Source organism: Pieris napi, chromosome 4 (assembly GCF_905475465.1).
Source record: "Pieris napi chromosome 4, ilPieNapi1.2, whole genome shotgun sequence".
In the NCBI taxonomy this organism is placed as follows: domain Eukaryota; kingdom Metazoa; phylum Arthropoda; class Insecta; order Lepidoptera; family Pieridae; genus Pieris; species Pieris napi.
The window spans coordinates 6,994,749-7,009,464 of record NC_062237.1 but is presented as its reverse complement, the minus strand read 5'-3'; the positions used below and the strand labels follow the sequence as shown (position 1 = coordinate 7,009,464).

Genomic DNA, 14,716 nt, shown 5'->3' with positions numbered 1-14,716 from the left:
TTTAACAATTACTATATTAACAACCCCTTAAAAATAATTTCATATTAATAATAGATTAATACATAGATTTCTTGCTATTCATGACGGGGAAACCCTACTCGATTAACTTATTTTAATACCTCTGCTTTTGCGGATAATAGACCTTCGTGTAGGTATTTATTTTTAATGTAATGCTAGAAGATAAATAAAAAATTTCCTCCTCCAGAAATAAATATAAATTAAAACGCGGAAATCGGACATATATATTTAATATAACACTTCCCTTATTAAAGAATAGAATTTATTTGAGGAAAATTGTAGGGAAAATTTAAAGTTGCAAGGTGAGATTAGTTCCTGATATATTAGGATTGTATGACCAGAATAAAGATTAGCTGTAATTTAAACTAAATACGTAGTTTTAAGGATAAATTAAGGCTGTGGACTAATAGAACATATGTGACATTAATAGAGGCAAACACGATGATCGGCAGACCGTATTGCATTCATGATAGAATACTTACTATCTACTTACCAAAACAGTTCTCGAATCAAGGGCGTAGAATGGAGGAACAGTTAAAAAACTCTCTGCCCCTCCTTTTACTCTCCAAATAATCTGACACAAATTAGGGAACAGCATATGTTTCTTAATGTGATAATGCTATTTCTACCTTCTTTGAGAATTAATAACTACTATTTTGTAACTGAACAATCAATATAATTAAATGTTTTGAGGCGAATCTACTAATTTTCCTACACGAACGGACATTGTATTGTCTAGGTATTTCTTAGGTTCGTACGTGAATATTTTACGAAGACTATTAAGTTCCGGTGGACGGGTGAGGTATCACGTACATAAGGATGTCATATTTTTATTGACAGCATTTTAATGAGATTACAGGAAAACTCATCAATATAGACAATACCAAGGTATCAACAATTCTTCGATGAGATTTGTTTGTTAAATATATGTCTACATTTTTGAAATATATATTTAAGTACCGACTTTACGTTTATGACATTTTGTTTACAACTATAATTACGTTCTGTGTGAAATTATGGTGATTGCTTTGCCGTTATCTGTAGGCGTTAAAAATATATATCGTTTTCTTCGTCCAATATATAAAAGAAATATCAAACGTCCATGAATCGGTATCGGTAAAATAAATATTTAATTACCATATATAGAATCGCGTTTAAATGTTTACCATTATATAATTACACTTAAATAATTACATTTGAAGAGTTTTTAAACGATTTATGATTAAAAATACTTGGGTAGGTACATATGTGTACGTTTAAAAGGGTATGACAATTCTGTTTTTGTTGGTACCTAAGCGTCTTTAGTATTGTGTTTGTACTTAACTTTTATGTTTAATAGTAAAACATTATGGTTAAATACAACATCTCAGAAGAAATTTCCTCCAAAAATATAACATTCCACCCAAAGTGACACATAAAATTTGTTTTCCCTACGAATTATAATCATCAAACAAGCCCATTGCCCCAAGAAATGTAATAATTCAAGTAAATTGCTGGTATTAAATGAGCACCTATTTGTTACCTCACGCTCGAGCAGCAAGGATTTTTGTTAAATTTCTTTTTTCGACTCTTTATTCGACTTTTGAGTAATTTTTACTTATACCAAATTTGTCCGCGCTTCGGATATTGCACAAAATTAATCATATTTTCGTTTCAATCATGTATTTTAATTAAATTCTAATAAATAAATCATGAAGAAAACAGATACAGAGGTAAATCAATGCCTGGTAACATTTACGAATCCCGAATTATGAAACAAAGTGAAGGCGGTATTCGAACAATTAATAATAATTGTGGCTCATAGCTTTCCTGCCATCCTTCGTCTGTCCTTCCTTTATCAAATATGCGTTCCAAACCATACAACGTATCGTAAGATCATATAACATTGAATACATAGGATAAAACTTTGATCCCTTTTAGTAAACGATGCTTGAGAATAATGTTTTGAAAAAATAAAAGCATTTTGTGTACCATATTTACCGATACATTTGCTTGATCTGGATTATTGGTACTATGACGAATTCAGAATATATTACAGGGAATATATTGAATGTATGAATAACTAAATATATTCCAGGTTATTTCGGATTGATTAAAAAACGTATATTTTTAGGTTTATTAAATAGTGTCTTAAAATAGTCTTTTTTCCAATCAGGTACAAAATACAGTTGAATTTAACTTTACAATTTTCTTCACTTTTCTTTTATTTCCTGTTCCTTTGTTTCTGGAATAAGTAAAGTTGCAAATATTGTAACATTTATAATTGAGCATATAATTTGCATAAATTCATTTTAAATTTCATCCAATATTTGTTTTAAGGCTGCATACTTTTATTGAGGTATTATTTATATCGAAAACAAATAATATTATTTCTTATTTTTATTATTACAATATTTAACTGATGCAGAGTACATACCGATATCATTATCTTCCTCTTCGTTCCAAGATTGTCTTTCTGATGTCGCAAATAAGATAAAGAACAAATTGGTAAAGAAGTAGACAGCTGATGCGAAGAAGAATACTTTACGCCATTCGCCCGGGTCAGACTATAAAAAATTAAATATTTTAAATTAATTGTATTTATATACGATCTATTATAAGGTTTGCTTTATTTTAAGAAATTAATTTTGAAGGAAAATTAAAACGGAAATATGTTACCACGCGTTGTAAGTAAGCATTATCGCAAATATAGCAATCAAGCTATATCGCCATCAAAATATATTATAATCAAATATAGTTTACGAGTTGACAAATTCTAATGTACTGCATTAGAGTGTCTTCATAATATAGAAAAACTTACCTCATCTTGAATGATGCCTCCGCATACCAGAGGAGCAATGATAGAAATGATATTCGCGAAGAAGTTGGAAACACCCATCAGATTCGCACTAAAGTTAGGCGCTAAATCGTTCAGTACCAACTGAAAATATAATTTATATATTGTAAAACTTATACATTTTCAGTTATTTACTTAAGGACCATAATTACCATATAACCGGTGTATTGACCTGCATTGACACCAACTGAGACGGTTAGCATCAACACTGCCAATGTCATGTTTCCCTCGGGAATGTAAGACAGACCAATTAAAGCCACCGCTGGACCCCATAGACCTGAAAAATAGGACGTATATATTTTCTCCTTAATAGCTTGAGAATACTTAGTTGATATTTTTCATAATAATATAGAAAATAATGCCTGTATATTATGCCTTTGTTGTTATTAAAGTGAAACTTCTATTACATCGTCTCAAACTCTGTCGTCTGTGTGTCGCATGTCGCGTGACGGTCGGCCGCGTAGTAGGGATAAAGTGAAAGGCGCTCGTCATAGCAGCCAAGGACAATATGGCGGCGCCTATAGTTCGCAGCAGCTGACCGTGTAGTGTATAGACTATTATTTAATATGTGTATATAATCTAAATAATTGTTAAGTATTATGTATGTCGTACTCTCTAAGACACAGAGTTCAATAAAAATATTAGTTGGAGACTTAGTCTACTTTTATTATTTCCCATTATTATTCCAATTTTCCAAGTATACAATTAAGATTAATAAAGCGATTTTTATACCCTTAATGGAATTTTATTATTCCAAAAAAATTTAGTTAAATGTCTATAATGTGAAAAAAAGTTTCACTTTTACAAAACGAAAATAACAACAATGCCTAGTTGTACAACTATTGTTGCCACTATCTTGTCACACACCTCTTATCATCTATCGATAAAAACCAACTTCGATAGTAGTTCTATCAATGCCTGAAACTAACTATGATTCAGGTTGAACAACTCGGCAGTGAAATTACATGGCATGCAGCTTTAATGGTTTCGATAATGCTTATTAGTACTTTTTGTATGACATAAATTGAAATGTATTAAACATTTCGCCTTACCTATTGTATTAGAAAGTTTTCTTGTATTGGAAACACTTAGCCATTTCTTCCTTACGATAACGTCAGTCATGATTCCCATAGGGAAGCTTAAGGCGTACATCGCTAAATATGGCAGTGAAGATAGTTCACCGTTCTAAAAATGGTTTATATATTTTCAGCTCATTCAGAATTATGAAACAATTTTTTTGATTTTTTTTTATAAAGTATATTTTGTTTTGTTCACTTTTTTAGCTTAGTCGTAATAAAAATAATATAATGAAAACTTTGCATTCTAAGATTAGTTCGTAGCTAACAAAGTTCAAAATGATGTACCTACTAGCTATTATTGATCCAGCCAGAAGCTGATCATAGAAAAATACCTGTTTTAAATCCATGCCAAGAACTTTGGCCATATACGTTGGCATTTCAGTCATGAGAGTGAAGAAACCCCAGTTTTGTCCACAATGACCTACTACCGCTGCCCAGAAGGGCAAACAAAGTAGAATCTTGGACCACGGTGTTTTCAGCATCTAAAAAATTTAAATTCTATATATATTTTTGTTTCTGTTGTTTTCTACTATGCTTCGAAAATTTTACCTACCTTTGGTTCTCCCACTCTTCCTAATGAAGTCCTTATGTAAAGTGACTCTTCGGCTGATATGCATTTCGAGTCCTCTGGCCCACTTGCTCCAATAAACAAATAAGCAATAGTCCAAATTAATCCTAGCGCTCCATCAGTGTAAAATATAGCTTGCCAACCCCAGGCGTCTGCGAGGAAACCTGCTGCAATAAGCTGCAGGGCGATACCAAGTTGGGCACCTGTAGATGTACATTAATTTTGTTATAATAATATAAGGAAGTATTTTTGAAGTTATACTTCTTTAGGCGCGTTATGAAAAATTGATGAGAGTGAAATTTTACGATGCGCGCGCACCGTGACACAAAATTATCAGAATGACCATAATGACTTTTGTAGTACCTTTTAAACAAATAAAGGAGTTTTAATTATTTTTTCAAAGAAATTTAGCAATGCTTTTTCACAAAGACCTAACTTAGTTAAACGGTTATGACACATATCTAGTTATTAAATTGAATGAATAAAATAATAAATAATAATAATTATTATTAATAATATTAATTTATAATTGAATAATATACTTAATATTAAATATTATTAAATTATTAACGTTAAATATTTATTATTAATTATTATTTAACATTTAAAAAAAATAAAGAAAGCCAAGAAAATATAACTTCTTACGCGCGTACATAAGTACACGCACTCTTTTTTTTTTGAGATTGAACCTTACCAGCATAAATAATAGTTGTCAGCGTTCCCTTTTCTTCTAGAGGCACCCATTGACTAACGAGATGGTGCATAGATGGAAAGAGAAACGCTTGAGTAAGTCCTTGCAGAGTTCTGCATACTAAAACCATTTGCCATCCACCCTACAAACAATAATAATTGTTTAGTGTAGCCAAAATAGTTAGAGCAACTAGAAATTAAAGTGACATTAAGTTTTTAGGGCATTAACATGTTTCAATTGTTAACTTAGGAATTTGTTAACATTTGGCTGGCATTGCCACTTCTTAGCAAATACCTCTAATGACATCAGCTAAAGATGGAACCCTATGTACGAGTAGATTACTCAAAAGTTTGGAAAATCCAAAAGTGCACGCCTCATAGCGGTCATTCACATTTAAAAAAAAAATTCTAAAACAAACACTCAAGTTTTTTAAAACAAAATAACAAATAAATTATTATCTTTAAGTCTCACGCTATTTTATAAAACGAAATTTACGTAGAGCATGCGCGAATCTTGATTTTCCACATACTCTTGCATATAGATAAACGAATGATTGAAAAAAACGATAATATAATAAAAAATAAAAAATAAATGAACATGAATGATTGAAAAAAAACAATAGCATAATAAAAAAATATATAGTGGCGCCATAACTCTAAGGTGAGGAAAAAATATACTAAAATAAATGTTTATATATATAGATATACAAATGCACAGTCGTATTTTAGTTTTTTACAAATTATAATTAAACGCCAGTACTTAGAACGCTAATTTTACCTAGGAATCAGCCCAGGGTATAACTTTATATAATAAGAAAAAAAGTATTCTGGTACGATAAATTTTTCGACCAATTTCTCTGCCACATACATGGATCCATAAACACAGACTGACGGACGTCCAAGAATGATTGATTTTAATGTTATTATTTACTATGTTAAACAAAATAATTGTTCATAAAAAATACCATATGTGCTTGATAGATTATTTAACTCGATTTTAGTACACTCATATTATCCTGTAAGTGTTATATTAGTGAGAAAAAAGTCATTCAAGTTTCGAAAGACTGGGTTTTTTGACATGTCGAGAGTAGAGAACTGCCTCCGCTCCGCAAATGAGGCGTACAATATGCTATGCCTTAGCTGAATCTTAGAATTATGTAGTACGAAAACGCTGAAAAATAAAAAACGTTGAATTTGATTGCGGTGGTAACTGTTTGTCGTGGTAGCCTCCATTTTTTTTTTGAAGAGAGTAAGTAGTTGAGATTCGAAATAATAGTTTCTACTTACTGCTTGGGCCAGAATTGGCATGAGAAGAGAGATCAAAGAGTTAACGAATACAGATATCGTTATAAGCACTTTTCCTCCAAACCTTCTAGCTAGAATACCACCAGGAATCTGCAGCACAACGTAGCCCCAGAAAAACGATGAAAGGATCATTGATTGTATGCTGTAACTCCAGTCGAAATACTGAAATTAAAAATATTTTGTTTATTTACATTGAATTATACGTAAGTTATTGTACACCTTTATTCACATTTGTTGATTTTTGTTTTGATAGTATTTATAAGTCATTAATATCAATATATATCAATTCACACTGCAAGTAGACCAATTTAAATGCTAAAGTTTATCTTTATTATTTTGCAAATCTTAATATATATATTTCTTGTGTGCGTGTGTATGTGACTGAACTCCTCCTAAACGACTGGACCAATTTTGATGAAATTTTTTGTGTGTCTTCAAGGGGATCTGGGAATGGTTTAGATTCACAAATAAGCCCGCCAGATGTTAAGGGTAGTCCACCCCTAAATTTTTATTTTTATTTTTTAGACAAAATTTTTAATTTCTATTTTTTTATGATACAGCATTAAAAAATACATACAACCCCTAACTTTCACCCCTCTACGATCAACCCCTATTTTTTTATTATAAATGATATACATGGCGAAACGACGTTTGCCGGATCAGCTAGTAAATTTTATATTTATTATTAACGTTAAAACATGTAATTCTAAAAACAATATTTTTGTATCACACCAAAATAGAAAAGACTGTGTTGCTTATAGTATTTTTATACGCATAATATTTGATTAATCTGTGTATAACAACAAACTAAATATTATCTATATTTAACTATTCATATTAATGAAATACCGATAAAAAAGAGATGCATTATGTTTGCAATGTAATTAAGTTTTTGCACATAGTTTCTCCAAGGTAAAGGAAGGCGGTACTTTGATTGAGCCCATAGTATATATAGCCTTATTTAATGAAATTTCAAACACTTTTTATACCTTACGTTAGGCTCCCGAACGTCCAATACGAATTTGACATATGGGTCATACTTAGAGTTAAGTCTCCACTCTGAATCTTACCATTACAGTACAGTACGAGACGAACTAAATAAAAGATTGTAATGAAAGAAGAGGATTGCCTTGTTAAACACATACCGTGTTTAACGACTCATTGGTCTAGTGGTTTGTACCCCTGACTGCGAATCCATGGGTCCCGGGTTCGATCCCCGCCTGAGACGAACATCGATGTGATGAGAATTTGCTATTGTGCTTACGTCTTGGGTGTTTAAATATTTATTTATATGTCTATCTATCTATAATATGTATGTATATCCGTCGCCTAGTACCCATAATACAAGCTTCACCAGCTTAGCATGGGACTAGGTCAATTGGTGTGAATTGTCATTAAAAAAAATGTGACTCAAATAGACATCTATAGCCTACCTAAACTACCTAATGAAAAAGTATAAAACTTGAAAAGTTTATTTGTTGGAGCTAATATCAGGAATAATTTTTATATTGAATTGATACATTATGTATTGGTTAACCACCAACCATTTATCAAGTAAGGATATGACCGATTAAAACGAAAGAAATTACGAGAACCAGCTAGTATAACCCAAGAATTATAAAATAAATAAGGGAATGTTACAAGATATTACTTATTTTTATGTACTTAACTACTGTCGTAGTTAAGTTTAAGCATTCATTGTCACATTAATTAACCTGCACAGATGGTTCTAATGGTCATGGTTACTCGTCTTGTTAACCTCTAGTGTTGCCAATCTTTATCCAATATTGTTGTATAAATGTAGATGGCATTAGTTAATATATATAATATATATTCGGGATATATTTTATTTCACAAATTCCCGGTATGAAACGGCTATGTTAGAGAGAGATACTTTGCTTAGTAGATTCTGAAGCTGTGCTAGTTTTTTATTTATTCACGTCGTTCAGGAACGTGTTATGGATGAATACTCGTATAAGTGATACAAATTCTACCTTTACATCCAAAATTACTATTATTTCACTGGGTATCGAGGTTTAAATCATACGGACTAAGCCACGGAATATTTGCTGGAATAATTTGTTTGTTCAAATATTATTGTATATACAGAATCCAATTGCAACCAAATTTCTTCTCATAAAAGAAAATTATTTTTTTCACTTAAAACTAGAGTAATTAATTCACTTTGATAGTGTAAGTTTAAACTTATTTAATTTCTTAGTCATTCTAAAGCAGTTTTTAACTTCATTGGAATAAATTGAGTAAATTGCAAACTAATTCGCGTCACGTCGGTACGTCTAGTCTGTTAACTATTAAAAGTTTTAATAATAAGAACTATTACCAAGTTTTGGTACGTAGTTCTATAACAAGAATTCATTGTCTCGTTTTACAATTGTTTTATGCGAAACGTCACTTCAATGAAAACAACATATGGGTTTAATACGTGAATCTTTAATCTATGATAACCGAATTGAGTTGTTGGTTGTAATAAATGGAAATCATATACGAGGTGTGTTCAAAAAGTAACGAGAATTTTTAAATTTCGCGGGTTTGGAGAGTCCGTCTGTATACATTTTTTTTATTATGTTGGTGGCCCTGAAGTACGATAAAATTTTCAGCAATATTCATTGCTTACTTTTTAAGTGGCAGCGTTAGACGTGTTTTTCGAGCTCGGTGATTTTCGTTTGTGAAAAAAAATGGATCAAAGAATTTGTATTCAATTTTGCGTAAAAAATATAATTAAATTAAATAATATATGTTTTTTTTTCATAAAACGAAAATTCTCGTTATTTTTTGAACTCACCTCGTATGCGATGCTTATGTATAAAATATAACAATCGACCGTGAAAGAAAAGAAAAATGTTTTTACACATATTTTACAGATTTTTTACGTAGGCGTGAAATAAATTTGCTTCGCAATTAAAAAACTCGTTGCAAAGTTATCAAATGACCTCTTAGTCTTTGTGGTATGAAAATTTTCCGTTCCCAAAGGTCTCTACTTTAATCTGTCCCGTGAACTGCCACACCCATTTGGATAACCTCAATAAATTCAACTTAACCCTATATACTACATATTATCTAATTTATCAACGACTCGAGAAGTACATTACAATTAGAAAGTATTTTTATGAGAAAACAAGACAGATCTGGTCAACGGGCAGGCCGGAGTTCATCGGTCATGAGACTTCGCTTGGATAACCTTAAAGATTCTTGAAGTTACTTCGCTTAATCGCTTCTGTGATGAGAAGATGAAACTATTTCATAGTCAAATGCAGTACGTTGGGAGAAAAAGATATGTTGGTTGACTGTGGCTTTCGGGTAAATGAGTTGGTCAGCACTTTTTGGTAGAACATATGGTATTTGCCGGATTTTGGGCGGCGAAGGAAAATCTCTTCCGCTTTAAGTACGTCTTTTGCGCATATATGGACTTCGCTTGGATAACCTTAAAGATTCTTGAAGTTACTTCGCTTAATCGCTTCTGTGATGAGAAGATGAAACTATTTCATAGTCAAATGCAGTACGTTTTTTACATGTGGGAGTTAAACTTAGCGCTAAATTTAGACTCTGTAAGGGAGAAAAAGATATGTTGGTCGACTGTGGCTTTCGGGTAAATGAGTTGGTCAGCACTTTTTGGTAGAACATATGGTATTTGCCTGATTTTGGGCGGCGAAGAAAAATCTCTTCCGCTTTAAGTACGTCTTTTGCGCATATATGGACGCCTATCCTGACAAATTCATTTGCTCGACTTTGAAATATATATTTAGTACACAATAAATATTCATAACATACAACTTCTCGTTTCACTTCAAATAATAAGTTAAAAATAAATTGTTTATAGTTTAATATTGACCTCTAATTATCTGTATTTCGGTTTTTATTTTTATTATTTTTTAATCAGAGTACATGTGGCATTGAACTGTAAGATAAGCGCTTCTTGCACAAAAATGAGGAATTCTATAGCAATTTTATGCCAACGAAACTTAGAGCCATTTTAATTAAAAAAAATATTTGGTGTTCATACAAATTCTTCTTTGACTTGGGGTATATATCTAAAACCTTTATAGTTAGTTATTCAGTGCTGTATATTGAAAAATATCTCATTGGATATACATGTAAAATCTTTTGCAAAAAAACGGGCATTTAAAAAATTTACGTTCTAATGTCGGTTTCAGTTTATTAAAAGAAATTGAAGTGATTGAAGTAGTCTGCATACTTTCAATGGTGTATTAATATGCGTAAAGAATTTTTGATGAGTTCTTTAAAACCGATGTACACGGCCAAACAATAAGTGATTTGCAATAAAGACCAATAGATTTTTTAAATATTTTATATAAATAATGTTACAAATGTAAAACCTAATAACGAGTGTTTTAATCAAGTAATCTTTACGTAAGCGTAGGAAATAGCTTTAGCGGGGAGTTTGCACTAAAAATTCTAATATAGACAGTAAGTGCATTCGATGGAAAAAGTAATTAAATTTATAATTATAGATAATCATAGAACCATTCTGGGGATGAAAATAATAAACTGACGCCGAAACGAATTTGAATGTGATGGTTCAAACCAAAGTCGGTTTGTGTCATCAGTCTTGTGTTTTGAAATTCATATACATATTACATATTCACTTAAATAGAAGATAGTATTATCAATATACAAAACAAGCTAACTGAACTTTAGTCCTTATTTCAATAGACATTTTTATCATTTTTCACATCTAAGGATAAGTTTCGATAATTCTCATATGTTAACTTACCGTGTCATTTTTCTCATTTGTCATGTCGACTATGGCCATACTGATATTTACGCGCATACTATAAGCTAAGAACATAGCCATGAAGAGTAGAAGTGTTTGGACATGGCGAACTCCAAGACCTTCTGAAAATAAAGAAAAATACTAAAATAAAATATATCGTTATAAAAGATTTGAATGTAGAATGTGTTCTTTTGACAAAAGAAAATTAATTAATTAAAAAAAATAACGTGACGAAATAAACATTAATACGGAAGCCTTGTTTAAGGCTACATATATTGGTTTTTAATATATTCTCTTTTGATATGCCGTTTTCATTCATTAAATTTATAACAAATGACGGTTTGAAATCGAAATTAGTTTGGCTATAACTAACTACGTCAAAAGTGCAACATGCACCTTAAATAGAGGATTAAAAAAAAATTGTATTATATTAAAGCGCGTAAAATTGTATAACGTTTTCTTTATGGTTAACGTACAATTAGTTATTAAAGCAAAAATTATTTTGGTAATTTTTTTTCTTTGTGCACGGCTAAAAATTGTTTCATTATGTCGTATTTCTTTAATTAGTTGTTTAAGTTACGTGGGTTTTAAATTATTTTTGTATTCATACTCTTTTTAGTATTATGAAAACATTCAACTCACTCGGTCGAAGGTTTATGCTATCCACAATGGCAACCATTATTTTATAATATCCAATTTTTCATAGCACAAGAAAACACGGCCAACACCAGGCCGGTTTATAAATAAACTGATCGAGACAGTACGATATTATTAAACATTCATTATCTTTAAGCAATTAAATTTTATAATCGTAATTGTTGTATCATAATTATGAATTTAATTGGATCATCTGTAAGAATTTACTAATTACAAGTTATTGATAACGACAAGTTTTTAATTAAGGTACTGTTATTATGAAATTAATTCAAAGTCATTGTCAAATCAAATTACTCTTAATATATTAATTACAATACTCAACGTAGACCCATCAGCGACGGTGGCCGAGTGGGGCGAGCCCATCCCAGTGTGGGCTAGTATACACGTCAGGATGCTGAAATTCTTTCAGAGGCCAGTATAATAAAATAACTAACAACGCTAATGATAATCACTAATCTTTAAGGTCAAAGCTATCGAGGGAATGACACTTACCGCACTTAATCACCCAAAATTGGCATCGAAGAAATTCCAGTGTAATGAATTTTTAGTTCAAAATTATTATGAATAAACTTCTAAACTTAACTAGATTCAGGTGGTCTTAAACGAATCTTTATAAAAATGTTTTATTAAAAATTATTTCATGATACTTTAGTGCATAAGTTTATCAATGAATATTTCCATGATGTACTTATCCGACAGAGATATTGCTAATAAAAAACGTCTGAGATACGGAATTTGTGTAACTTACAACGTTTTCACAAAATTAAGAATATTATAGAAAGACGCTAATGTTTTTTTTGCTCTGTACGAAAAGCTCATCAAAAGAGTAAATGTTTTGTTTGCTGCTTTAGTAATAATGTGTAAGAGTTTGGCGAAGCATAAGCCAATGACCGTCTTCCCTAGGCCCCACTGCCTCCAACCTTGCATGGTCAAGGTTACACAAGGTTTTTAGTATAAAAAAATATGTGCGTGTACTAGGTGTACACACGTAAGAAGTGAAACTTCTTTATGACCTTATTTTTCGAAAAATGATCTACAATATGCAACTTTACAGAAATTGGTTAAATAAAGTTAAATTAGATAAAGTTTAACAAAAGGCTTTTATTATCATAGACATGAATACAAATACAATTATTTCATTTTAACTTATTACTGTACTACTATGTAGTACTAAGATTATTACAGAATTTAATTAATTGTAGTAGAATTATTAGTATTACTATCATTGTTATCGTTATTATATATTTTTGTTACTAATGGCTTCGAATCTCTTCGGATCAACCGTGGTAGGGACAAGATAAAGATGGGCCCGTAACCGAAAAATGTGACAAATGTGTGTAATTTTTTTTCCAACGCCGATAAAGAAGTTTGACTTCAAAAAGCAACATGGCGCGTAACCTGCTACAAAATTTTTCCCATACGTCGATAAAGAAGTTTCACTTCAAAAATGGCGCGTAACGGAAAAATGTGACGCGTAACGAAAAAATGTTACACTAAATTTTTTTCCAACCCCGATAAAGAAGTTTCACTTCAAAAAAATATATTATTTTGCTCGTCAAATACTTACTTTAACAATACAAAATAATTATATTAATTCCCATCCCATTCTGCTACATTATCTCACAGTAATATGTGGGGTTATTTTAGGAAAGTGTAACTTAAGTGAAGGGATAAGAACCCACTCGATCCCTTTTCCTAAAGACGCAATTCTTTATATAACCTAGCTTATAAATACAAAGAAAGCGATAAAAACAATAACTTATCTTAAAATATAATTACTAGTCCCTTTAGGCAAGGTTTCGAAGATACTAGCAGCGTTCCTGCTTTATCAATAAAAGTAACTTAAAAAAAATGTTATGCTAAGCCAAAGCAATAAAAGTTGTAAAATTATCCACCTGGAGCAGGTTACTACTGCTAAGTGTTAATAATATATATTTGTATAAAGTTTTCAAGTTGCAATCAGACACGAATAATTCAACGATTTGCATTCAAATGTCCAATATCTGTATCATGATATATGCGCCTATGCCTACAGCCTTTTGGCATAACGTTTAAATATATCATACAGGTTTACGTTGGCTAGAACATTGGACATGTAAGGTAGTTTATATTAAGAGAAAGCATTCGTGTACATCTCTTTGTACATTCAATGTATAATACCAAAGGAAAAATCTAAATTTCAGCATAGTTTCTTTGCTTTATTGAATTTAATAGTCATTATTAGAGACATATGCATAGTAGTAGCATATTTTACCTAAAATCTAGTTATGATGCATATTACATTACATACATTAAAAATATTTTTCTGAGTGCTGAAATGCGATATAAGTGATAATATCGCGAATCCGACGAAATGTAATAGTCATAAAATATAAGGGCTATTGAATAATAATAATACACAATTATTTGGTCGGATGACTTTGTCGGATTTGATTTATAATCGCTAATATTACTTAGGCAACTTATCTAGACTATTTAAGTGTAATTTCATAAATGGTTTTATAACTGAGTAGCTCACAAAAACTAGTCTTATATTGATAGAAACTTACACGCATGTTTTTGAGATTAATATATTTTCAACATCCATTTATTCTCGTTTGTTGCAAAGAGGAAATAATTTCCACTTTAGTTTAAAGTATACTTTCTCTAGGGAGTTAAAATTTATTTTCTTGCTTCGTTTGCGGCTCTAATATTTTCTACTACACCATCTGCCTTATCTTTAGTGTGAATCATGTACGAGCATGGCGTGTATCCAGTGCTTTTATACGCATATATTTTATATTCATACAAAGGGGTAAATTCTTAGTCGA

The 14,716-nt window shown here is 30.9% G+C and overlaps 1 protein-coding gene across 1 annotated transcript; it reads right to left on the bottom strand.

Annotated features, from left to right (window-relative positions):
* Positions 1-2,120: 2,120 nt before the first annotated feature.
* Positions 2,121-12,025, bottom strand: LOC125048768 (putative inorganic phosphate cotransporter). The gene is made up of 11 exons (XM_047647642.1): positions 11,892-12,025; positions 11,250-11,371; positions 6,479-6,658; positions 5,196-5,334; positions 4,487-4,704; positions 4,266-4,415; positions 3,907-4,039; positions 3,007-3,131; positions 2,819-2,938; positions 2,435-2,564; positions 2,121-2,242 (listed from the first exon to the last, which is right to left on the bottom strand). Exons 1-11 carry the CDS (start codon positions 11,926-11,928, stop codon positions 2,211-2,213), a joined length of 1,386 nt encoding a protein of 461 aa, XP_047503598.1. The 5' UTR covers positions 11,929-12,025; the 3' UTR covers positions 2,121-2,210.
* Between the last annotated feature and the right edge of the window lie 2,691 nt (positions 12,026-14,716).